Source organism: Cyprinus carpio, chromosome B14 (assembly GCF_018340385.1).
Source record: "Cyprinus carpio isolate SPL01 chromosome B14, ASM1834038v1, whole genome shotgun sequence".
Classification (NCBI taxonomy): domain Eukaryota; kingdom Metazoa; phylum Chordata; class Actinopteri; order Cypriniformes; family Cyprinidae; genus Cyprinus; species Cyprinus carpio.
Window position 1 is genome coordinate 17,805,601 of NC_056610.1, and position 25,404 is coordinate 17,831,004.

General features: G+C 34.4%; 3 protein-coding genes across 4 annotated transcripts; 2 read left to right on the top strand and 1 right to left on the bottom strand.

The window, feature by feature from the left end:
• The first annotated feature begins 5,029 nt into the window (after positions 1–5,029).
• Positions 5,030–10,338, top strand: aga (aspartylglucosaminidase). The gene is made up of 9 exons (XM_042738287.1): positions 5,030–5,223; positions 5,305–5,458; positions 7,474–7,586; positions 8,117–8,229; positions 8,980–9,091; positions 9,377–9,452; positions 9,625–9,732; positions 9,855–9,988; positions 10,100–10,338. The coding sequence occupies exons 1-9, from the start codon at positions 5,121–5,123 to the stop codon at positions 10,198–10,200; spliced, it is 1,014 nt and encodes a 337-aa protein (XP_042594221.1). The 5' UTR covers positions 5,030–5,120; the 3' UTR covers positions 10,201–10,338.
• Positions 10,339–10,403: 65 nt separating this feature from the next.
• On the bottom strand, positions 10,404–17,106 carry neil3 (nei-like DNA glycosylase 3). The gene is made up of 10 exons (XM_042738293.1): positions 16,860–17,106; positions 16,662–16,771; positions 13,141–13,272; positions 12,592–12,805; positions 12,378–12,452; positions 12,122–12,288; positions 11,873–12,042; positions 11,396–11,792; positions 10,870–11,020; positions 10,404–10,726 (listed from the first exon to the last, which is right to left on the bottom strand). Exons 1-10 carry the CDS (start codon positions 16,962–16,964, stop codon positions 10,544–10,546), a joined length of 1,704 nt encoding a protein of 567 aa, XP_042594227.1. The 5' UTR covers positions 16,965–17,106; the 3' UTR covers positions 10,404–10,543.
• Positions 17,107–18,001: 895 nt separating this feature from the next.
• LOC109076946 (ankyrin repeat and SOCS box protein 5-like) lies at positions 18,002–23,307 on the top strand. 2 transcript variants are annotated; one of them, XM_042738288.1, is made up of 7 exons: positions 18,002–18,644; positions 20,363–20,442; positions 20,693–20,800; positions 21,822–21,975; positions 22,090–22,224; positions 22,807–22,998; positions 23,102–23,307. In XM_042738288.1, exons 1-7 carry the CDS (start codon positions 18,446–18,448, stop codon positions 23,227–23,229), a joined length of 996 nt encoding a protein of 331 aa, XP_042594222.1. In that variant the 5' UTR covers positions 18,002–18,445; the 3' UTR covers positions 23,230–23,307. The 2 variants fall into 2 exon arrangements, with proteins under 2 accessions (XP_042594222.1, XP_042594224.1); XM_042738290.1 differs by lacking the exon at positions 20,693–20,800.
• The last annotated feature ends 2,097 nt before the right edge of the window (positions 23,308–25,404 follow it).

The window sequence follows — 25,404 nt, forward strand, 5'->3', positions numbered from 1 at the left end:
AATGCAATCCTGAAGCACTGATTAGACCAATTATATTTATTACATGTTCCACTGTGACTCTACAGCCCCATCAACTGGTCAAAGAAAAGACTAGCGAGATACAACAACAGTTCACATCTTATCCAGCTCATATTATATCCCAAGTAAAATGGTCTGGCCATTAAAAAGCAGGCTATAATTATAATAATAATAATATATATATATATTTCATCTTTGAGCAATAGCACACAAACATAATAGACCATATGATTCCCCCAGAGATACTGATCAACAATAAAACATTTTCAGACCTCAACAATAAAGATATGTATAATAGGCTTCTCAGACTAGTATTCCAGATCTTTCTAACTGATGCTTTAACATCACTGATGTTTAATCTTTATTCCCTCTTGAAATTTTGAAAAAACCTCATCCATGTCAACCAGCTAGATAACATCTGTTTAGTGACATGTGAACATCTGCAGATTTTGATAAAAACAACTTTAAAACTGGTTAGCAAATGGTTAGAATGCAAGTCCAGTTCTATCTCATTGTACTGATAACATATTTCAGATCGCAATAAAGAACTGAAAATAACAGGATTATAACTGATACTGTAAATGGATTATTTACTTTAAAGGTTGTACTTGTTATTATAATATTATAATCAACATAAATATGCCATATACCAAAAAATAAAGTTACCTGTTGCCTTAAATAATCTTCTACATAGTTGAACAAGCATTATTAGGACTCTCTCTCTCCTTAGGCTATTAAATCGAATAAGGACATCAAACATTCTTTTCTTCTCTATACCTGAAAATAAGTGTCTATCAGAAACATGCTTTAGGGAAAAGTTTAATGCAGCTGTTCTGCTGACATTCACAACGTTCTGAGCTGGAAAGACTGAGACAATAATGAGAAAAAAAGTTATGTTAGAGGACAATTTACAGGGAATGGACTTTTCCACTGGAGGAAGCGTATTTATGGATTAGTGATTTTACAATGGTTTGAAGTTAAAAATCTCTTAAAAATTCATTTGTTTATACAACATTTAGAACAATTTAGGAATATGATTCAACTGTTGTGTCTTCAGACAGAAAGACCTTTTCGAAAAAAAAAAGAAGAAAAAAAAAGAAAAAAATTGTTTATCCTGAGATGTTTATCCAGTGTGAGATTTATTTTCTCAGAGAAGACAGCGTATTTTGTATGGATGTTAAAATTCAATCATCCCATGTCCAGCCTCTGTGCTAGGCCCTGGAAGTCTTTCTTTTTTCTTGCTTATGCAGCAGAGATGGATGCATGCTGGTAAACTCAGACCTATAATTCTGGGAGCTCAAGTTTTGCCGGAGGCATTCATTCCACATTAATAGTAGTTGCTGGAAGTTGGGCAGGAATGAACAAAGATATACACCTGAAAAATGAAGCTGCTCCAGGGTTGGCTTCCTGTTTAAAGCAGAAATCACAGTCCCTGACTCAACAGCTGACATGGACAAGACAGGGTGGCTATATATGTGCCATCACTGGTGCAATACCTTCAATGACTGACCTTTAGGTCCTCTAAGAGACTTGAACTGCCTCAGAAGGTTAGACGCTCTTCACTGGATGAATATAAAGCTGCTGCAGGCAGACTTCAACTCTGTGCTCATACTGGACACCTGTGGGAAAATACAAGAGCATGGTTTCTCATAAATAAATGGTTTTGTTTGTCTTCCAGATTAATATAAGATCTTATCTTACAGTTTCTGATGTTAAAAGCTTTCCTTCTCCAACTTAATGTTTTCCATTGTATTTATATATATTGTATTTATATATATGTATATATATATATATATCCCAGTGTTGAATACTGGTTCAGAATCATAGCATGATGTGAAAATAAATAAACACAACTTATCTTACAGTTTCTGATGTTATCCACATCTCCCAGTGTTGAATACTGGTTCAGAATCATAGCATGATGTGAATAGGAATAAATACAAATTTGATATCTCGCATTTTCTAGAGAAACATAGTTTTAAATTATATACACACTTATATATATATATATATATATATATATATATATATATATATATATATATATATACACACTAATATTCCATTTCTTTCTGGTATATTTATATGAAAAATACTATATTTTGACAGACCAAAGACTTTTAATGTGATTTCCATGTAATACCCAAGTAACATAATCTAATTTCAGCTGTACTGTATGTCTCTTTTGAAATGTACAAGATTTGCTTAATTAAGTGCTGACAGCCATGGTAAATGTTGCATAAAGACACTGAGACACTGTATATATTGATGTCAAAATGGCTTTAAATGCACGCTTTTCCCCTGTAAAGCATATTTAATTTCATATTATGCCACATGTTTGTTGTTAAACATCCTAGAATTTGTCATGTTGACACCTATTTTGCCATTTCATGTTCAAGGCATTGCTTCGAATGTTTCTGGCTTGAAAAATAATTCTGACTCTTTAAAATATTACAAAATATTCTGAATGTCATGCATACAGTATATCTTTCTCAAAGCAATCTGAATGTACTTTTTACAATGGACAGTGATTTTTAAGTGACATTTGGTGAACTTAGCCTTCAAAATCCCACCTTTAATCATATATTTAATTGCTATCTGGTTTGATTGCAATTTTCCCCATTCATCAGGTGACCGCTGTGTTAGTTAGTGCCACTTCACCTGGAGTTTTACTCAGCATGAGTTTTGACCGACTCCCATCTTTAAATCACTGTAAAACGAACTTCATGAAATTCAAAATTGTTTTCAAAGTCTGGCATGTTAACAAACACATAATGCCATCTGTTTGACTTTTTGTTTAAAAACATACGGAAGCATGTCTTTGTAGCAACTTGTATATAATAACCTGATTCCAATGCAAGTTATCCCGTGCACTTGCAATCTTATTGCATTTTGGTAAGATTTCAGAGCTATCTTTGCCTTCATTAGAAAATATGTTTGTAATATTTTTGTTTTTTACTCAAATACCTCTCATTAGACCATAAGATAAGAAAAACAGAATTTAATTGATCCCTAAGAGGAAATCAGAATTATTTCACCCTTTAAGACCAAAAAGAACAATGTTATTGTTAACGAAAGTTAAGAAAAACTGTTTCTGTTCATTGGAATAAGGTGATAAAACATAAATAAAAATAAATTAAAGCATAATAGAAAACAAACAAACAATAAAAATGACAAAAGCAAACAAAATCAATAAAAAATAAAACAAAAACTATTAAAAGAAATACTATAATAGTATATATAAATAATAAAGTTGATTTCACACATATATCTTTAGGAGGTATTGTACAAATTTAATGGGTGTGTCATTCTTCATGGCAAAGTGCTCAAATCAGTGTGTTTCTGGATGCATTCTAAAAATGCTTTCTGCATGTTGTTAAGTCCTTTCAGAAGGGACATTCCCATTGCAAACATAAATCTTCTTTTAAATTTGTGTGTCCAAACTCCAAGCATATTAGATTTTAACCATGTTTATAATGTTGTAGGATGTTTGTATATTTCCTCTATTATAAGACAGGTCTTTTTTACTTGTTTGTTTGGTATGCTGGTAAACCCACAGTCATTACATTATTACCATAAAGAAATTGCTGTATTACACTCCTAGAGATTCTGCGTATGTCACTTAAATTAGTAGTATTAGATCTGGCCCTGCTCTCTGTGTATTTAATAACTCTTTCTATTGGCCTTTCAGAGCTGTCCTCCTCTAAGCTCCAGCACAGCCCTCTGCTGCATACAGACTCTTTTATAAGACATTATTGTATGAGGGCAAATCCATGAATAAAATATCCTATAAAACTGTATACTCTTTCTATGAATAATGTAACAGCAAATTCAATATCTTTGCATTCTTTCTCTGGTTAGAGCAACACTTTGTCAAAACCTGCACTGTACTATTGCTGTCATGTTTAGCATAAGAGGGTAGGCCACATAATTGTTCCCCTTTTCATCCTATTTTTGGCAGAGTTTCTGTGGTATATACTACGCTTTATTTTACCAGGTGACTAAATCCCATGTGATGAACAATGTAGGACTCACTATGTAGGAAGAGCTTTTAAAAAGCCAATGGTCTTAAGCTACTGTACATTACAGGTTGGTTTCTAGCTAGTTGGTAGCTGGTAAAGCAACAGTGCTCAACTGCCCACCCACTTTTTCACTTCTTCTTTTTTTTTGACTCTATAATGTAATTTACAGTGCTCTTTTGAAATGATTTGCTGATTCGATTCCTTTGCAGAATCATAAGTAATGTCATTTTTTCCAATAAATAAATAAATAATTCCCCTATGGAGAAAATTAATGTAAATTTTACTCCCCGAATCTGACTATTGCGCTCTACTAGAGGGAAGGATTTCTCCAAAAAATAAATAAATAAATAAAATAATTATAAGAAACAGTCATGAACTAAAAGTCACAAAACTGTAAAAAAAAATAAAAATAATAATATATATATATATATATAATATAAATATATAAATATATATAAATATATATATATAATAAAATAAAGAGTGATGTTTTTGAGTAACTAATTCCTTAAAACACACTTTTCACTCTCATACTAGTTTGTTTAGTGTAAATACATGCATTTCAGGAGATTTATGTCATTTGTTTTCCATATTTTTATCATATTGAATGCTAGGCTAATTTCATTCCTAGCATTTTTATGTGTCCTAAACACAAATAGTGTAATAATTTTTAGTTAAATTTGACAGAATTGCGATGTGATTTAAGAAAAAAAAAAATGGAAATCTGTTACCAAGTGTTTACCTTGATTTTGAATCTTTATTCTTCAGGCGTCAAGTCTCTTCATCTCAAACATGTTTTTCAGTAGCACTGATGTCTCTTTGGTAAGAAATAAACCATTTAAAATGTTTTAGTTTTAACCTCTAGGACATCAAAATGAAAACTCATATGGAATTCAACCCCATTTGTTTTCTGAAAATATTATTTGCTTAACTATTTGTGACTACGCGGTCTCTTTAAATATTCATTAACATCACGTGACAAAACACGGACATTAGTAGGCGCCTAACACAGCACGTGACCAGGATGTTCCGATAATATACTCTGAAGGAAATGTAGGATATATCCATTGAGTATTGAATATGATTCAAAGAGTATTTGTCATCATTTGTTTGCTTCCTCTAAATCAAGCTGCACTGCCCTTGGTGATCAACACTTGGCATTTTAAGGATGCATCTGACGCAGGTGATAGACTAACCATGATTCTACCGTGTATGAGCTCTTAGGAATGACTAGACTTGAAACTTGTGTGGTTTCTCTCTGCAGCCTGGAGCACGCTCCAGAAGGGGGGCTCGGTTCTTGACGCGGTGGAGCGGGGCTGCGCGCGATGTGAGCTCGAGCAGTGTGATGGCAGCGTGGGGTTCGGCGGGAGCCCGGATGAGCGCGGAGAGACGACCCTGGACGCGATGATCATGAATGGGTGGGCATGTATCAGTGTACTTAACCAGTAATAATCCCCAATAATATTAATCACTATACATTAGGTCAAACGTCCAGTTGTACTACTTTAATATATTGCATTACAAAAAAAGAATGTAATTCGGCATAGATTAACACAATTTTAATAAAAAGAAATAATTAAATAACACAAAAAAAAAACACAAATAATAAACAAAAAATTTACAAACAAGAAATACACAAACACTTTAGATTAGGGAACATATATTTAGTGTTAAATAAGAGATATATATATATATATATATATATATATATATATATATATATATATATATATATATATTAATAATAAATAACAAATTGACAAACAAGAAAGACAGTAACACTTTAGATTAGGGAACATATATTTACTGTTAAATAAGAGTCTTCCCTCATAAACTTCTAATTTGCTTCGTATTGATTGTAAGGTTGTTAAAAATAAAACATAATTCAAAATATTAACAAAAACTACAATTATATCTCAGTGATACTAAAATAAGTCTTAAACCCAGTATGTTATTGAAAAATAAAGCTTAATAAATAAGCCTTCCATTGATGTATGGTTTATTAGGATCAAACAATATTTGGCCGAGAATACAACTATTTGAAAATCTGGAATCTGAAGGTGCAACAAAATCAAAATACTGAGAAAATTGCCTTTGAAGTTATCCAAATGATTTCTTATCAATGCATATTACTAATCAAAAATTAAGTTTTGATATATTTATGGTAGGAAATTTACAAAATATCTTCATGGAACATGATCTTTACTTAATATCCTAATGATTTTCGGCATTAAAGGAAAATGTATCATTTTGACCCAAAAAAAGTTTTTTTTTGGCTATTGCTAAAAATATACCTCAGCGACTTAAGACTGGTTTTGTGGTCAGGGGTCACATATATTCCATAGTTAGTTTAATCATAGTTACAGTTTTGTCTTTTCATCAAATTATTTTGGTTGCAAAAAATAATTGATGATGGTACCACAAAAAGCATCCTAGAAAGTTTTAATGTAGACAAAAGCATTTTGCAAATATTATTTGGAATATTAACTAAAAGTGGTTTAGTGTTTACAAATAGTAGATTCTTGTTTACAGTAGAAACAAGGTTCGTACGGGTACTTGAAATCCTTGAAAACATCCATGCATCATCTTATATTGTAAAAGACCTCTCTGTTCCATCCAATATGCTATATGTGACCCTGGACCACAAAACCAGTCATGAGGGTACATTTTTTGAAATTGAGATTTATACATAATCTAAAAGCTTAACAAATAAGCTTCCAATTGATGTATGGTTTGTTAGGATAGGACATTATTTGGCAACTACAACTATTTTAAAATCTGGTATCTGAGGGTGCCAAAAAATAAATAAAAATTGAGAAAATCACTTTTAAAGTTGTCCAAATTATGTTCTTAGCAATGTATATTACTAATCAAAAATTTTATATATTTACAGTAGGAAATTTACAAAATATCTTCATGGAACATGATCTTTACTTAAAGGGTTAGTTCACCCATAAATGAAAATTAGGCTGCGTTATACTCATCCCCGAGGCATCCTTGGTGTATATGACTTTCATGTTTCAGACGAATCCAGTCGGAGTTATATTAAAAATTGTTACAAGCTCTATCATTTCAGTCAGCGGGTGTTGCATTGCTTCAGTCCAAAAGAAGTTAAATGAAAATCGCCCATCCATAAAAAAAAAAGTGTCTCACATGGCTCCGGGGGGTGAACAAAGTCCTCCTGTAGTGAATCGATGCATAACCATATTCAAAACGTAATAATCACTTTAATCTAGCCTAATTTTCATTTTTTGTTAACTAACCCTTTAATATCCTAATGATTTTTTGCATAGAAGAAAAATCTATAATTTTGACCCATACAATGTATTGATGACTATTGCTACAAATATAGCCATGCTACTTATGACTGGTTTTGTGGTCCAGGGTCACAAATAACAGCTTTTACTTTGTTTGCTGTTTGTCCCGTGTTTAGAGACACAATGGAAGTAGGGGCAGTGGCAGACCTACGCAGGGTCAAAAATGCTGTGGGTGTTGCCCGAGCAGTGATGGAACACACAGAGCACACCTTTATAGTGGGCGAATCAGGTAGGAACCGTACACTCAATAACCACTTCATATCCAACCAACCAATCATGTGGCTGCAATGGTCAAGAGGTTCAGTTGTTGTTTACAGTACATCAGATAGGGGAAGAAATGTGATCACAGATGGAGTGATATGAGTTTTAAAAAGGCCTCTTCAACTATTTATTTCTCAAAATTATGAACAGACACTGAAGGCCTGGACAGATTTTATATCAGCTTGAAGTATACAGCACTTTACATTTTGTTATTCCATTTATAATGTTGTGCTGTTCTATTAATTCCATCTGCTCTCCAAATTAAAAGGAATTATAGAGTACTAAAACAGATTTCTTTCTCTGTGCGTGGCTGCTTAACATCCACATTACAATAAAAAAAAGGCTGAGTCAGCCTCCTGCTGCTCCATTTTTTTGCTCTTTCCTGTATCTAATGTTTATTTCAAATCAGCTCTACTAAGAGATTCCTTTTGTTCAAATGTCCCTTGCTATATAAAGTTTAGTAGTACTGAAAAAAAAACCTTTTCTGTCTTCATGCAGCCACAATCTTTGCTGAAAACATGGGCTTCATGTCTGAGGACTTGTCAACTAACAAATCAATAGCTATTTTCTCCCAGTGGTTGCAGCAGAATTGTCAACCCAACTATAGAAAGGTGAGTCCCCTAAAACCAGGAACCTCGGTGTAATCATCACTCCAGGGTTTACCTTTAAAGTTTCTAAGCACCTTTGGCAACTTCAAAGATGGGTTTAGAAGATGATCCGTGGCAGATAAATCGTTTCAATATACTTCAAATGTACCAAACACCACTGAAAGATTTTTTAAAGATATAAATAAAGTTTCAGTCTGTATTATGGTTAGAATCAGAATTCTTGGTGCATTACGAATCGTATAAAGTGCACAATGAGAAGCAGAGAGTCGTGTTTACCTCAATTCATGCAGACTTTGCTGAGAAGTTTTGGAAGGATATCAGTGTAATCACTGACAAGAAAATATGCACCGTGAAATACAATGAATAATGCATAGTGAGATTTATGAAGAATACAGTGGTTGATACCAACATTCTGCTATTGGCACAATCAAAGCCCTATGGAAATATCCGAAACATTCCTCTGAATACATTATTTATTTTTTTGTTTTTTGTTCCCATACTCCGATTTAAACTGTAAACATTGTTGGCCAAGTTAATCAAAACTTAAAAAAATCAGAATCTCTCCCCAGAAAACGTTAAGATGGATAAAGCAAATCAGAGAGCAACATAAAAAATAGATAGCCTTGCTATGTAATTCTAATTCGAAAGCTTTAAAGTTGTAAAAAAAAACAACAACAACTTTGTTCTGTGTCCCAGATCAAAGCGTAAATGAAAGCATAAGTTACGTGTTTATTTTGCATTTTTATTTTACAGAATGTTTTTCCAGACCCTTCCAAATCATGTGGGCCGTACAAGCCCAAAGCCAAGCTGTGGAAACCAAAGAATCCAAAGAGAAATTTTGACCCCAGTTCTCATGACACAATTGGTAACTGTTGTTATTTATTGTAAGGCATTAAATATTTTTAAAATAATAATAATCTGGCCAGACAAAATGATCAGTCTTTAGTCTGTTAGTGCAAATTCATTTTTCTGAATGCAGACCTGGACTTGTCCACAGAGTACCAAACTCATTAGTTTTAATTTGCGTCACAAAAATGAAGTATGATAAATGGGGCGAATGCCTTGAGGACATAATTGAAAACCATTGCTTGATTCAATTCATTGATGCATTTGATCTAAGTGTTACATTCTTACCATAAATTCTCATTAGGAATGATTGCGATTGGTAAGAATGGACAGGTGGCGGCTGCAACGTCCACTAATGGAGCAACACATAAGATACCAGGGTGAGCATGAATGCCTGTCAGTTTAGTATGTCTCAGAATGCATGAGTGTTTAAAACTGAAGAAAAACAGAACCTCAAGAACCTTGTTCACTGAGACTTAGCTTTACTGACAGAAATGCGTTTCCAGTCCCGTCAATAAAGATTTTATGAAGTATATGCATGCTGATCTGTAGCCGTGTAGGTGATTCACCAGTGGCTGGAGCCGGGGCTTATGCCGATAGCACAGCGGGGGGAGCGGCCGCCACAGGGGATGGAGACATCATGATGCGTTTCCTTCCTAGGTAATCACCAGTCTTAAGAGATTGCTTTATATGAACTGCCTTGATAAATTAAATGTGTGATCCTACTGAACCTTCTAATTGAAGGCTTTTATTGATTTTTTTTATATATATGTATATCAAAGTTTTCTAGCTGTTGATTTAATGAGAAATGGAGACCAACCCACTGTTGCCTGCAAGACGGCCATCTCCAGAATCAAGAAGTACTACCCCGATTTCTTTGGAGCAATTATTTGTGCCAATACTACTGGTGGATATGGTGAGAGAATGCTAATATCTAATGTTTGTTTCTTAAAACATTTTGCGTACTCATTCTGAATATGAATAATAATAATAATGGAATTTATTGTCAAAACTCTTTTGTCCAAAGGTGCTGCTTGTAACAAGCGTCCTGGGTTTAGCCAGTTCCCCTTTATGGTGGTTAACCCACAGACAAACCAATCTCAGTTGCAGAAGGTGGACTGCTTTTGAATTACAAGCATTTTGTTTTAGGATTACATATTTTTAAAAGTTTATTAATGGATTATTGATTTGTATATGCCTTGTGATCAGTGTTCACTTAACACTACTTTACAAAAAATAAACTTTTAATATATTTGTAAAAAATCATTTTGAAAGACATTGAGGTCTGAGATGTTTATAACTTGTTTCCACTGAAACCAATGGAAAAGATGGAAATTGGAAATGCTTTATTTCAAAATATACATTTACTTTAATCATAAAGAAGCATACGCATACGTTTTCATCATCTCAACATTAAAAAGGAAGCAATGCTTCAAAAGCATTTAAAGGTTGTCATGTCCAATTCATGGATTCAGCAGCCAGGCAGAATTGAGATGCCAGGGCCGTTCTCAGCCCACTGGAAGAAATTACATTGCTTGCCCATTTTAACTGGGCATGTGTAGAAGTTGCGGCCATTATTCGGCCCCAGTTTCAGCACAGTCTTCATAAGAGTCCGTTTGCCATGATGACACATGGGAAAATGCAGGTCTGCCCACTGTGGCAAAAATCAGAGATGATATGAATACAAACCACCAATTCTGGTTTGAGTTCAAACTTTCAATTTATTTCTAATTGATCTAAACATTGAAATTGTTTTAATTTTACATAGCTTTCAAATTCAAGTTCATGCTTTCTTACCTCAAAGAATTTACACTGAGTCTCTCGTGGAAGGGAGCAGGTGTAGAACTGCCTGCCTTTGTTTTCTCCTTCCTTAGTGACCACCCTCAAGGTGCATGGTCGGTGATGACTTTTGCAGCAGGGGGTTGTGGGTAGGGAAACCAAAAAACTACTTTCAACCCACTCTCAATTATGGTAAGATATGATTCTGTTATTCTAAATCAGCTTTATTTATTTTACATTTTGCCATCAGCTTCATTCAAAATGGTCATTCAACCAAAAATCTACTTTCAATTTACTTTCAATAACATTTTTGCTGATCACAAAAAACAAAAAAAAGATTTTAAAGAATGTTTTTGTTCATACAAAAAAGCAGTGAAACTGACTTTCATTATATGCATAAAAAATTAAAATGAAAGTTAGGTTTGGTATGACCGTGCTATAAATCATACTTGCATGTATTCTTTGTTTATAGAATATATTAATGAATAGAAATATCAGTATTTCACTTATACATCTTGTCACAGGCGAAACTGCACTCGCTCACCTTGAGGATCCCATGTGTGGCATGCTTACTCCAGACAGTCCATTCGTGGTTTTCATTCTCTTGTTAGGCTGACTGTGGTCTGCCTGAGATTGTCTCTTATGAGGCCCATTGCCTTTGAATTGCATCCCACTCACGCCATTACTGGGACTCTTCCACTGCCAGTTGCTGTGCGTGCTCAGACCCCTCATTGTCTCTAGTGTGTGTGCCTGGTTAATGGCGGGACTTGAAGGAGAGTCAGGTTTTGCGCTGAGGCTGGTTAGGACTAGAGTGGTGGTCCCAAATGCAGTCTTACGATTCATCTTTATTTCCTGCAGGGGTTTGCTAAAACTGTTGCAGGGGTAGCGGATCAGGTCTTGACTGAAAGGTGAATGTTCCAGCTTTGTGGGCTCTTTAGGCACTGAGAAAAGATAGTGTGAGTTAGATATGAACTACACTCAAAAATGTTCATTTCTGCACTAATACATGTCCGAAACTTACCTTCCGGTCTAGGGCTCATGCAAGCATCACAATACTTGTTAATTGGTCGATTGATTAAAGTGCAAAGGGAACACGCCCACTCTTCCTCCTCTTGTTTTGCAACATGATCGTTGCTGCTCCTTCCTCCTTGATAAGCCCATCCAATCAGACTATTCCGAGTTGGGAGTTTACTGTGAAATTGAAAAGTCAGTAACTAGACTGGATTTGTGTGTATATGAATTAGTAGCTACGAGAGGCTGTGCAGCTCACCTGATGTTCACTTCACTTGGATCACCTGTTTGACAGCGCTGACAGTAGTATGTCATCCTACCGTTGTCTCCCAGTCGACAGACAGTGACAGTTCCACTGCACTGGCCACAGTTTGGACGTTTATACACCTTGTAATGCTTGTAAAGTGGGGATCCATTCTTTCTACACTGTTTTGAAAAGTATAAATTGAATGCAGATCTGACAGAAAAAGCAAAATTGCAAATTACGGTCTAGAAAAATGCAGAGTATAAAATACCTTATAAAATAGGAGTGTGAAATCTCGTGTCATCTTCACAAGATGGTGAACTTGTTCACTTGTCAACTGCCTGACCTTTAAAAGCGCAGAAGAGTTAATTGAAAAAATAACACTCTAAAAATATTTTAAACAAGGTGTAAAACATCCATTCCGCTGTACCATGTGACAGAGATATTGACTTTTTTGTGTTGGTACTGCACAAAGCAAATTGTACCTTGACAGCCGGGTTAAGGCCACTGTCGAAGAGCGCTTCATTTTTAATTATGTTTCCTACACCAGGTAAGACGGCCTGATCCAACAGAACATCACAGAGCATTCTCTCACTCTCTCTCTTTACAGCTTCCACCGCCTGAGAGAAACTAAACTTGGGTGAACAGATATCGAGAGCCTCCATGGCTTTTACTCTCTGCACACAGTCCTCTGAGAGTCTAGGGGAAGCAAACAGAATTATTATTCCCTGAGGAATCAGAATCTTTGAAGGCTCAGTGTAAAAATGAAAAGAGTCAGGCTGTCTGGATCACGCTAACTTATGATAGTCTGGAATTTAATCCGGCATAGCGAATGCTTCTGAGACAGGGAAGTTGCCTACTTAAGACCTGCACTTGATGAGCTGACCTCTCAGATGTACATTAGGATAAAGTGCTAGACTCGGAAGGACTTTCGATGAAGATGTTATCTAATCCGGGATTAAATTTAATACTTATCCTAGAATGGAATGGAAATTTTATATAACTATAATCCAAACTATTAGAAGAAGTGTTACCTGATTTCTACAGTTGTGTCAAAGAAACAGACAGCATCATTGGTAAGCTGAATAACCAACACTGAGGGTTTTCCTTTCAAATCCTTCCCCAGGGGGTTTATCCTCAAGGAACCATTCATGCCAAAGTGCAATCTAAATCAAAACACATTTAAAGTATAGTTAAAACAATTTACAACTCTTTATACCAATGCATTTCTATGACCTTTTCAGTAATTTGTGATTACTGGAAAAGGATTTTCAGCGATATCTGTGCTGGATGTTCATTTGTATGTCAAGTACTAATCATTTATAGATTTAAACACCACTTTGAAAAGATATTAGCTAGTAACATTTGCCACTTTATCAAAAACAAAAACAAATCACCCATTAAATATTTTAAAGCACAACATATTGGAATATATGGAATATTTCAGCTATATATAAATACAGTGCCCTCCATAAGAATTGCTGAAATATTCCATATATTCCAATATATATATATATTATATATATATATATATATATATATATAGATATATATATATATATATATATATATATATATAAATACAGTGCCCTCCATAAGAATAAAAACAAAAAAGACAAAATTGCTCTGTTTGCTGTGGAGTCAAGAAATCTGTAAATATGATTAAAAGATGAAAATGAGACAAAACTACAGAATGTCACATTTAATTATTAGCTGTTTCAACACACGTTTTACCAAATAAAAAGGACAGCACTTTTAGAGTTCATCCCCCTATCTGATGTGAGCGTAAGTATTGGGACAGCTGCCTCACAGGTCTTTCTAAGTGATCAGCTGTGTCCTGTTGCATTAATTCTTCAGATATTAAAAGCAGGGAATGTGACGTATCTTTTATATTCATTGCTTCTGCATTCTGAGTCTTGCATTCGATGACGACACACACAAACCAGGATGAAGATGAGGGAGCTAACTGAGAAAAGAAAGCAATTTGTATGCTAAATGAAAAGAGGAATCAGTTAAAAACAAAGGGCATGATGGAGAAATCAAGAGTTTGGAAACCACCGGCGACATTGCAAACCAAGCACGACCTGATCGGCTGAGAAAAATAGCAGTAGTTGATGACAGACAAATCATAAAAGCTGTGAAAAAGAACCCGAAAATATGTGTGTAAAATCACCAACAACCTCCAGAAAGCTGAGGTGATGCTCTGACAATCTACTGTCCGCAGGAGACTTTGACACAGAATTACAGCACCAAAATTAGAAAGGTAAGAGTAGAGTTTGCAAAAGCCAGTAGAGTTTTGGAACAGAGTTTTATGAACAAATGAGACAAAGATAAACCTTTATCTAAGTGATGAGAAAGCAAAAGGGGGGAGAAAAAGGGAACTTCAAATGATGCCAAGCATATAACCTCATCTGTAAAGCATGGTGGAGGTGGTGTCATGGCATGGGCATGCATAGCTGTCTCTGGAACAGGCCCTCTCAATTTAATGTATGATGGCAGTAGCAGAATGAATTTGGAAGGGTACAAAACCATCTTGGCTACCAGTCCAGTATTCAAAAAAATGCCACCAAACTCATCAGAAAGTGCTTCATATTGCATCAGGACAATTACCCAAAGCACCCTGCCAGTTCAGTCAAGGAGTTTATCAGGGTAAAGAAATGGAAAGTCTTAGACTGGCCAAATCAATCTCCAGATTTAAATCCGATTGAACATGAATTTCACCAGCTGAAGAGGAGACTAAAGGCAGAAACTCCCCAAAACAAGCAACAGTTGGAACTGGCTGCAATAAAGGTTGGGGAAAGCATTTCAAAGGATGAGCCCAAGAGTCTGGTGATGTCTATGGATCATAGACTCACTGCTCTGATTGCACGCAAGGGATCTGCAACTAAATATTAGCTTTTAATCTTACATCTGTCTTAAGTTCAACTGTCCCAGTACTTAGGCTCACATCAAATAGTGGGATGAACTCTAAAAGTGCTGTCCTTTTTATTTGGTAAAACGTGTGTTGAAACAGCTAATAATTAAATGTGACATTCTGTAGTTTTGTCTCATATTCATCTTTTAATCATATTTGCATATGTCTTGACTCCACAGCAAACAGAGCAATTTTGTCTTCAATGTTTTAATACTTATGGAGGGCAGCGTATATACACACCACTGTTTAAAAGTTTGGGATCAGTAAGATTTATAAGGTTTTTTAATGGAGTCTCTTGTGCTCATCAAAGCTCTATTTATTTGATCAAAAATATTGGAAAAAAAAAATATTATATTGTGAGATATTATTTCAATTTCTAATATTGGTTTCTGTTTTAATACACTTTAAAACATAATTTATTTATGCGATCAAAGCTGAATTTTCAGCATCATTACTCCAGTCTTCAGTGTCACATGATCCTTCAGAAATCATTCTAATATGCTGATTTACTATCAGTGCTGAAAACAGTTGTGCTGGTTCGTGGTTTTTTTTTTTGGAAACTGATTTTTTTTCTGGATTCTTTTATGAATAAAAATGTAAAAAGAACATAATTTATTTAAAATAAAATTAAAAAGAGTCTTTACTTTCACTTTTTATCCATTTAACACATCCTTGCTGAATAAAAGAATTCATTACTTAAAAAAAAAAATTACTGACTCCAAACTTTTGAACGGAAGTGTAAATTGTAACACAAGCTTTCCATTTTGTATAAATGCTGTTTTTTTTTTATTATTTTATTTTATATTCATAAAAGAATCGTGAAGTAAAGTATCACAGGTTTCCAAAAACATGAAGCAGCACAACTGTTTCCAGCATTGATGATAATTCAGCATTTTAGAATGATAACTAAAATACAATGAGACACTGAAGACTAAAGAAACTAAAATTAAAACTCAGCATCACATAAAAAAAATAAATTATAATGTTATATTATATAAAAAAAAAAAAATTATAAATTTGAAATAAAACAGCTAATAATTAAATGTGACATATATATATATTCTGAAATTCACATTTGTACAGCCTTGATGAGCACAAGAAACGTCAGTAAAAAAAAATAAAAAAAATATATTACTGATCCCAAACTTTTAAATGGTTGTAGGCTATATCTATCTATCTATCTATATAATTAAATGTGAAAAATATAAAAATAACATTAAAAAAACATTAAAAAATTTACAAATATTAAACATATATATATATATTCTGAAATTCACATTTGTAAATGTGTAAATATTTTACAAATCTTAATGACATCAATTTAGCATTAAATTTACTTATTTTCTATATTCTCAGTTGCCCTTTAAGATGTCCAAAAATGCATTCATTACAGTCAGCATCGTAATGCAACCATAAATCAGAACATAATTTCATGAATTTGGTGCTTTTCAAATCTAAACAGGGCTCTGGGAAGCAAGCCAGAAAATTTCAATCTGCCTTCATGAGGAAAGAAACTTATATTTGGTCCACAACTTCTAACAAATCGCTCCATAAAATGATCATTTAAAATAGAATGCAAAAATTGCATGTATCAATCTACCCTTATTTAATTATTTTGTAACATTTTTTTTTTCAACAAACCTCAGAGCTCTGAGGCCAAAATACATGAAGAGCTCTTTCCCCAGTGTCTCCACCCCTGTAAACTCACATCCCATAAAGCACTGGAAAGAGCTGCTGGTACTGTCCTCTGACTGAAAAAGAAATAAAACAAGTAAACATTCGTATGTATGTCATTAACGGAGGACTGCTATATCATCAGGTGAGCTGTCATGGACTTACTGATTTGTTGGTTTCATTTCTTCGTATGTCTAAAACTTTTTGTCCTTTTTGAACTCTCGCACGAATCTTTTCTCCATTTAAAGTGCATCCCGGACCCTCGACCATTGCGCCTTGTATTTAACAGTCCGTATATGAGCAAACTACGAACACATCAAGAAGATCGCTAATGTTGTAGGCTACGTTACGCAAATATGGAGCAGAAAGACCCGCCAGATTATTCAAATATGCGCATGCGCCGTCGACGCGTCGGAAGTCGTCACGGTGTAGAAACAAAGTTGCTAAACTTTGATTTGAAAAACTTTGTCTTTTTTTAAATTGTGATTATATTATAATTTAAGTACATTCATGTGCATATATTTGTAGGGCAATATTATGCAAACGATTCCATTGAATAACCTAAATAGCCTGTTTTCCCTGAATAAACTGGTTGACTCAAAAAGATTTCTTATATTCTGGGTAATGTTTATAAAATTACACGGGCTAGTACACAGGCTATATATCTTTCGAACCTTTCTCATATCTTCAATGAATTTACTCAGTCAAGTGTAGATAGAGGTATTACTTTACTTCTTGAGTTGCTGTACATCATTTCAGTCAGTACAACTTTTTGTAGGCTATTCATTTGGGAAAAAAAATAAACATGAAAAGGGTTCAGTATTTTGAATTCAACTGCTTATTTGTGTTCAGGTGAAAACCCCCTTTACTGGCCCCATTGAGAAGGTCCATCAGAGGTAAAAAGTACTCCAGAACTGTGGCCATGCAAATGCCGTTATCCTGTTACCCAACATCATATTGTAGCATAAATTAACTAAATCACATCTATATATATATATATATATATATATCTATATATATATATATATATATATATATATATATATATATCTATTATATATATATATATTCACTGTATGTAGGGATTTATGTTCATTTTAATATACACTACTACCATTTAAAAGTTATTTTGAACAGAAAATAATTATTTTGTTCGGCAGGGATGCATTAAATTGTTCAGACATGACTAAAATATTTTTTTTTTCAAACAAACGCTGTTCTAAGTTTAAAAAATAAATAAATTAAAATATGAATATATAAATAAGAAAAGACTGGAGAAATGGCTGCTGAAAATTCAGCATTGCCATCACACTAATAAATTACATTTTAAAATATATTAAAATAGAAAACAGTTATTTTAAAGTACTATTTAACAAGCTTAGCCAACTGGTTTTACTGTATTTTTGATCAAATAAATGCAGACTTGGTAAACATAAGACAAGTCTTTAAAAGACATACACAAGTACTGTCAGCTGTGTTATAATTATTTACACTAGTCATACTGTATGGGCTACTTGTATAGGCTTTAGTGCAGACTGACAGATGAAGTCACTACCATTGTTTGTCTTTATCATTCCATGGAAATGAAATACAGCATACAGGTGTAAAACAATACAGAATTATAAAACAAACAAATTATATCAAATTCTTATTTGAGCTGCAGTAAGGACCCAAGTGCATGGGGGTGCTGTTTGGGTGGTGTACAGCAGTGCACTCTGCTTATCCTGCCACAAAACATTCTTAACACAGCCATGACAGAGACTACTGAGGAGTACAGGCCATTCGCAGCACAGCTGCCCAATGTTTACCTCACCATCCTGGCCCTCTTCTGCTTCAAACTTTTCATTAGAATTACCCTTAATCTACTCACGCACTTCTACATCATCAAAGGCAACCACAAGGAGGCTGCCCGGATTTCAGCTGAGTTCTATGATAATGGTCAAGGGCATGGTAAGTAGAGCGCGCACTTGGGTGGCAGGAGTGTGGATTTAATTTCCTATTTCCAGCGTTTGCTCTTTATGATGGCCCGTTTGCATGGATATATATGGAACATGGGGGATATTACTATTGCACAATGGTTTCCTGCAGTGTAGCTTTATTTATTTATGATGGCTGTCAGTGCATGTGATGAGGACCACAACAGGGAGTTCAGTTTTACATTATGGTATTTTAGATATGCTTTTCAAACACTAAACAGTTCAGGAAGTGTCATATCTGCATTCCAAACCACATTTTTAACATTCATATTTGAGCTTCAGTACCATACTGTATGATCACATGACCTCAGATCACAAACATGCAACATCAAGCACATGGAAGCCCAGGAATGGCTGCCAGGCTGCTGTTTACAGTGTTGTATAAATAGAATTGAGGCCATGCACCCCCCCTCCCATTTGACTATACAAGAAACACAGTTATCTTCAGTCTATCAAGCGCTTGTGCAGCCAGACACATGTCTGCTGGATTCTGAGCAGTGCAGCCGGGCCGTATAAACAGCAGTGAGGGCTTTTGGTGTAAACAAGTTGTCTCGCAGAGCATCTCAGAAAACTGCTTCTCCAAGTTTAAGATCAGGGAGAGAGGAACAGAGATGGGCGATAGTCACAGGGGATTGCCATAGTCTGGCATTTACTAAGCAACTTAAGTAGGGCAGCATAGATAAAAACAGCAGACAGCTTCAGTGACTCTTTTAAATCATTTTTTGAAGAGAATGATATAAGGAGGAAACATTTTCCTGAAGGGACACAAGCTCTGTCAAAGTGGAAGTCTTGCTGAGCTGGTTAACCAGCCAAGGTTGGTGCTTTGATATGTTTCGTGTGTACGTGGACTGACTTACAATATCCTGAGTGCAAAAGTGAGCTGTGTTCTTGAATTAATTGTTCTTGAATGTGAAGCTAAGAAGGAAAATCGAAAGATACAGATTTGCGAGGCGGTTCAAACTGTATCAACAGAGAGCTGGTTTATGTTTTGGACTTGAAGGATAATATTATACTATATTTGAGTGAGTGATGAAGGGAGGGGACGATGATGACGTGTGGAATGCATCAGCAGTTATTCTGGAAATTTTTGTTTACATAATATATGTATGTGTACTGTGTTTATTTATTATGTATATAATAGTATTTTGAAAATATTTATATGTATAATATAAATGTTTATATTTGTATTATATTTTATTACATTTATATATTTATATTATTATATTTTATATGATATATAAATATATTTAACATACAAACATAGCATATATTTCTTAAATATATACATGCATGTGTTTGTATTTATATATACATAATAAATATACACAGCACACACTCTTATGTAAACAAAAACTTTTATTTTGGATGCAACAAATCATATATATACATAAAATAACAAAATAAGATATAATTATAATAATAAAAAAAAAATACCATATTTCTAGAGAACTGACATAAACATATAACATTATTATTAAAACAATTCAATAAACATATAAAACATTATATCTTTTCTAATAAATTAGAAAATGCAAAATAGAAAGATTTCCACTACACTAAGATTTTGGGGCCTCAATGTGTATATCTGTATACATGTATGTATATGTATATATATATAAGATATTATTCATATTTTAAAATTCCAAAATTTCCTGTTTGGCAAATCAAATCAGTGTTTTTATTCTTCTCCAGGGTCTTGGGCCGACCGCTCTGCTCTTCATGATGCTGCCAGCCAAGGACGACTGCTGGCTCTCAGGACCCTCATTGCACAGGTAGTTTCTCATTTAAATGACCTTTAGTTGAACTGTAATATAAGAAATACGTAATTGTATTAATATGTGTAGTATTTATTTCTTGTAGTCACACGCACTCTACCGGATAAGTAATGTGATACACATTTGGTGTAGAGGTGAACACTGTAATCCATCATGCACGCTAGTGAAAGGCATTGCTGCCACCATCTGGAATAAAAGAATCCTACACATTCTAATGCAATATTAATTTCTCTTAAACTGTCCTCAGGGCCACAGCGTGAATGTGCTGACAATAGACCACGTTAGCCCTCTTCATGAGGCGTGCATAGGGAGCCATGTTGCCTGTGCCAGAGCCCTGATAGATGCTGGAGCCAACGTTAGTCTCTGCAGGGCTGATTGGTAACACTGTCATTTCACAGGTCTTGATAAGCAGGCTAGGCTTGTGTTACTGAATTTAGCATTTTGTAACACAGTGGAAGATTTTTGCTTTATTACACTGAAATATGATGATGATTATGATGATTATATATATTAAATTATGAATTATAGAAATATCTTATTTTTATATATATATATATATTATTATTATTATTATCTTTTCTTTTGTCATTGTTGTATTATATTGTATGCATTAAATCATATTATATTTGTTTTTATCTATCAATAATTATTTAAATGATCAAATATTATTAATTATTAATTCTACACTGAAAAAAAATGGTGTAGATTAGAAACAATGTTCACCCAGAAATTGCTTGTAAATTTCACAATTGATTACAAAGAAATGGCAAGTAACACATTAAATATGTGAACTTTGTGATTTTCTTTTGTAAAACATTTTTGTAAAACTCCAATTATCTTTGTTTTATTTACAACTTTAAAAATGGTATATTTACTTTTTATATTTATATAATCAATATATTATTTATTTTGTCATTATTATAGTGCATAATACGGTATTATATTAGTCTATTGTTTAATTTTATCTATTCAGTTATTAATTCTAGAAAAAATTATATTTTTCTTTTTTAATATAATCACTATATCATTAAATTATACTATATTATAATATAATATAATATAATATTATAATATACATTATATTATATTATATTATATTTTTATTATTGTTTTTTTATATATATTATTATAATATACATTATATTATATTATATTATATTTTTATTATTGTTTTTATATTATTGTTTTTTTTTTTTTTTTTTTTTTGTCTATTCGAATACATGAGTTCAGCAAATCCTTTTGATTTAGTAAACACCAACATGCCATAAAACGGGATAAAACATTTTGTAAACATTTGTGTTCAGCTGTTGAATTTTTCATAGAATTTCATGACACATTCTCTTCTTTTGCCTTGTATTCTATGTCTGTGTGTTCAGGTTAATGTGACAACTGTAGATGGAGTGACTCCATTGTTTAATTCCTGCTCAGCCGGCAGTTTAGAATGTCTAGAGCTGCTTTTGCAGAGTGACGCCAGACCAGAGGCCCTGGCTATATGCCAGCCTTCACCCATCCATGAGGCAGTCATCAGGGGTGGGTATAAGACTGGCATTAGAGTACCATAGTCCTGCACAATTGCGAATTAGCCGACTTGCTAATACACTCTTAAGTTTTTAATATGACATGGCTTTATGGTCTCATTCAAAGGCCACAGCAAGTGTGTGGAGGCTCTGATTGCATGGGGTGTGGATGTGGACTATGAAATCCCTCACATGAGCACTCCTCTCTACAGTGCTTGTCGAAGTCAGGAGTTCCTATGTGCCCGCAAGCTGCTTGATGGAGGTAAACAAGTCAAAATTCACACTACTAACTAACTGTGCAAGTGTAGACAAACAAACAGCAGTTGTATGACAATCAGTTGGACACAACCAGCCTGTAATTACAGTGAGTTTCACAAGTAGGCCTACATAAAAAGTAGATTAGTTTTGAGATGGACAATGCTGAAAGTAATAGTAAGATGGAGTTCATTAAGTGTTGATTCAGTAACTGCTCTGACGGATTCAGTGAGTTCATTCAGTGTCAGATTGATTTATACCAGTTAACGTGAGTGAAAACGGTTCATAAAAGAGTCGACTCAAATTACTTTTTTTTTTTTTCTCATCACATTTTTTTCATATCTCATCACAGAATGCAAATTCACAACTCTGGTTCAATCAATCAAACCAAACTCACCTTTCAGCAAATCCAGTGCAATTCATAGTGCTTTACAGGCATTAATAAGCAACTTACAAAAAATACAAGTGATGAAAATAACACTAAAATAGTTTATAATGTTAGACTGGAATAAAAAAAATGAAATAGGCTATTGATAAAACAAAATGCAATATTCAGAAAATAACCTATCCTGGATTTTCACCATCACAGGTGCAAATGTGCAGAGAGGCACAAATTTGGAGAGTCCTCTTCATGCAGCAGCCCAGAAAGACTGTATAAGCATAGTGAAGCTCCTTCTGGAATTTGGGGCAGATGTAAATGCACGCAGCCTGGAGTATAAGCGGCCCGTGGAGGCTGCTCCTCCAGGGAGCGTTACAGAGGGATTCCTGTTGATTTATGAAGGTGAGTTACATATGCAGCAGCCTGATAGGCTCAAAAGTCTCTAATGTTTTGACTTTTAAATGTTTTACTGCATCGGCTTTTATCAGTATTGTTTCATTTACAGCGACACCCCGTTCTCTGTGTCAACTGTGCCGTCAACAAATCAGGGAGAGTTTGGGACGTTCCCGATTGCACCTTCTACCACACTTGCCCCTCCCTAAAGCCATGAAGAACTTTCTACAATATAGATAATGTCCTTATGTTTGCTTAGTTTTACTGTTTTGACTTATAGCCTAAATAATAAAAGCTGTTTTACTTTTTTCCATTTAATAATAATTGTTTCCTGTGTCTGTTGCCTGATTTAACAAGAATATGCCTGTGATGGTATATAAATAAACTTGTGACTGGTACCCAATTTTGTTTATCTTACAGTAATAAATAAAATATAGGCCTACCCTTACGAAAATTAACCATTGTAATAATGGTTTTACTACAAATTAAACCAAAAAAACTATGGTTACTAAAGTTAAACCATGGTAACCACAAATTAACCATGGTTTTGCTAAAGTAACCATAGTTTAACCATGGTATTTGTAGTAAAACTGCGGTTATACAAATGGTAATCAAATTAAATCAATATGCCAAAAAACATGGTTTCTAAACGTTTACTACAATAAAACCATGGTTAATTTTAGCACTTTAAAGGGAAAATAAACACAAAAAAATAAAAAAAGAAATTTACAGTCGTGGCCAAAAGTTTTGAGAATTACATAAATATTGGAAATTGGAAAAGGTTGCTTCTTAAGTTTTTATAATAGCAATTTGCATATACTCCAGAATGTTATGAAGAGTGATCAGATGAATTGCATAGTCCTTCTTTACCATGAAAAATTAGCTTAATCCCAAAAAAAACCTTTCCACTGCATTTCATTGCTGTCATTAAAGGACCTGATGAGATCATTTCAGTAATCATCTTGTTAACTCAGGTGAGAATGTTGACGAGCACAAGGCTGGAGATCATTATGTCAGGCTGATTGGGTTAGAATGGCAGACTTGACATGTTAAAAGGAGGGTGATGCTTCAAATCATTGTTCTTCCATTGTTAACCATGGTGACCTGCAAAGAAACGCATGCAGCCATCATTGCGTTGCATAAAAATGGCTTCACAGGCAAGGATATTGTGGCTACTAAGATTGCACCTAAATCAACAATTTATAGGTTCATCAAGAACTTCAAGGAAAGAGGTTCAATTCTTGTAAAGAAGGCTTCAGGGCATCCAAGAAAGTCCAGCAAGCGCCAGGATCGTCTCCTAAAGAGGATTCAGCTGTGGGATCGGAGTGCCACCAGTGCAGAGCTTGCTCAGGAATGGCAGCAGGCAGGTGTGAGCGCATCTGCACGCACAGTGAGGCGAAGACTTTTGGAAGATGGCCTGGTGTCAAGAAGGGCAGCAAAGAAGCCACTTCTCTCCAAAAAAAAACATCAGGAACAGATTGATCTTCTGCAGAAAGTATAGTGAATGGACTGCTGAGGACTGGGGCAAAGTCATATTCTCCGATGAAGCCCCTTTCGATTGTTTGGGGGGCATCTGGAAAAAGGCTTGTCCGGAGAAGAAAAGGTCAGCGCTACCATCAGTCCTGTGTCATGCCAACAGTAAAAGCATCCTGACACCATTCATGTGTGGGGTTGCTTCTCATCCAAGGGAGTGGGCTCACTCACAATTCTGCCCAAAAAACACAGCCATGAATAAAGAATGGTACCAAAACACCCTCCAACAGCAACTTCTTCCAACAATCCAACAACAGTTTGGTGAAGAACAATGCATTTTCCAGCACGATGGAGCACCGTGACATAAGGCAAAAGTGATTACTAAGTGGCTCGGGGACCAGAATGTTGAAATTTTGGGTCCATGGCCTGGAAACTCCCCAGATCTTAATCCCATTGAGAACTTGTTGTCAATCCTCAAGAGGTGGGTGGACAAACAAAAACCCACTAATTCTAACAAACTCCAAGAAGTTATTATGAAAGAATGGGTTGCTATCAGTCAGGATTTGGCCCAGAAGTTGATTGAGAGCATGCCCAGTCGAATTGCAGAGGTCCTGAAAAAGATGGGCCAACACTGCAAATACTGACTCTTTGCATAAATGTCATGTGATTGTCGATAAAAGCCTTTGAAACGTATGAAGTGCTTGTAATTATATTTCAGTACATCACAGAAACAACTGAAAGAAAGATCTAAAAGCAGTTTAGCAGCAAACTTTTTGAAAACTAATATCCAAAATAAATAAACAAATACAAACATTTCATGTACCTTTAAAGGGATAGTTCTCCCAAATAAATAAATAAATACATTTTTGTCATGATTTACATCAAGTTGAATGTTGGTAAACAGTTATCATCAGTTGACGGTAGCCTTTGACTTCCATAGTA

What these genes read in the sequence shown, in the direction of transcription:
- LOC109076946 (XM_042738288.1), top strand. Translation starts at nt 18,446, where the DNA reads ATGACAGAGACTACTGAGGAGTACAGGCCATTCGCAGCACAGCTGCCC. An exon ending in TCAGGACCCTCATTGCACAG is followed by an intron (nt 20,443 to 20,692) that starts GTAGTTTCTCAT and finishes AACTGTCCTCAG; the next exon opens with GGCCACAGCGTGAATGTGCT. An exon ending in TGATAGATGCTGGAGCCAAC is followed by an intron (nt 20,801 to 21,821) that starts GTTAGTCTCTGC and finishes CTGTGTGTTCAG; the next exon opens with GTTAATGTGACAACTGTAGA.
- neil3 (XM_042738293.1), bottom strand. Translation starts at nt 16,964, where the DNA reads ATGGTCGAGGGTCCGGGATGCACTTTAAATGGAGAAAAGATTCGTGCG. An exon ending in GACACAACTGTAGAAATCAG is followed by an intron (nt 12,806 to 13,140) that starts GTAACACTTCTT and finishes TGCTTCCCCTAG; the next exon opens with ACTCTCAGAGGACTGTGTGC. An exon ending in CATGAGCCCTAGACCGGAAG is followed by an intron (nt 11,793 to 11,872) that starts GTAAGTTTCGGA and finishes ATCTTTTCTCAG; the next exon opens with TGCCTAAAGAGCCCACAAAG.
- aga (XM_042738287.1), top strand. Translation starts at nt 5,121, where the DNA reads ATGATTCAAAGAGTATTTGTCATCATTTGTTTGCTTCCTCTAAATCAA. An exon ending in ATGATGCGTTTCCTTCCTAG is followed by an intron (nt 9,733 to 9,854) that starts GTAATCACCAGT and finishes TGTATATCAAAG; the next exon opens with TTTTCTAGCTGTTGATTTAA. An exon ending in CAATACTACTGGTGGATATG is followed by an intron (nt 9,989 to 10,099) that starts GTGAGAGAATGC and finishes TTTTGTCCAAAG; the next exon opens with GTGCTGCTTGTAACAAGCGT.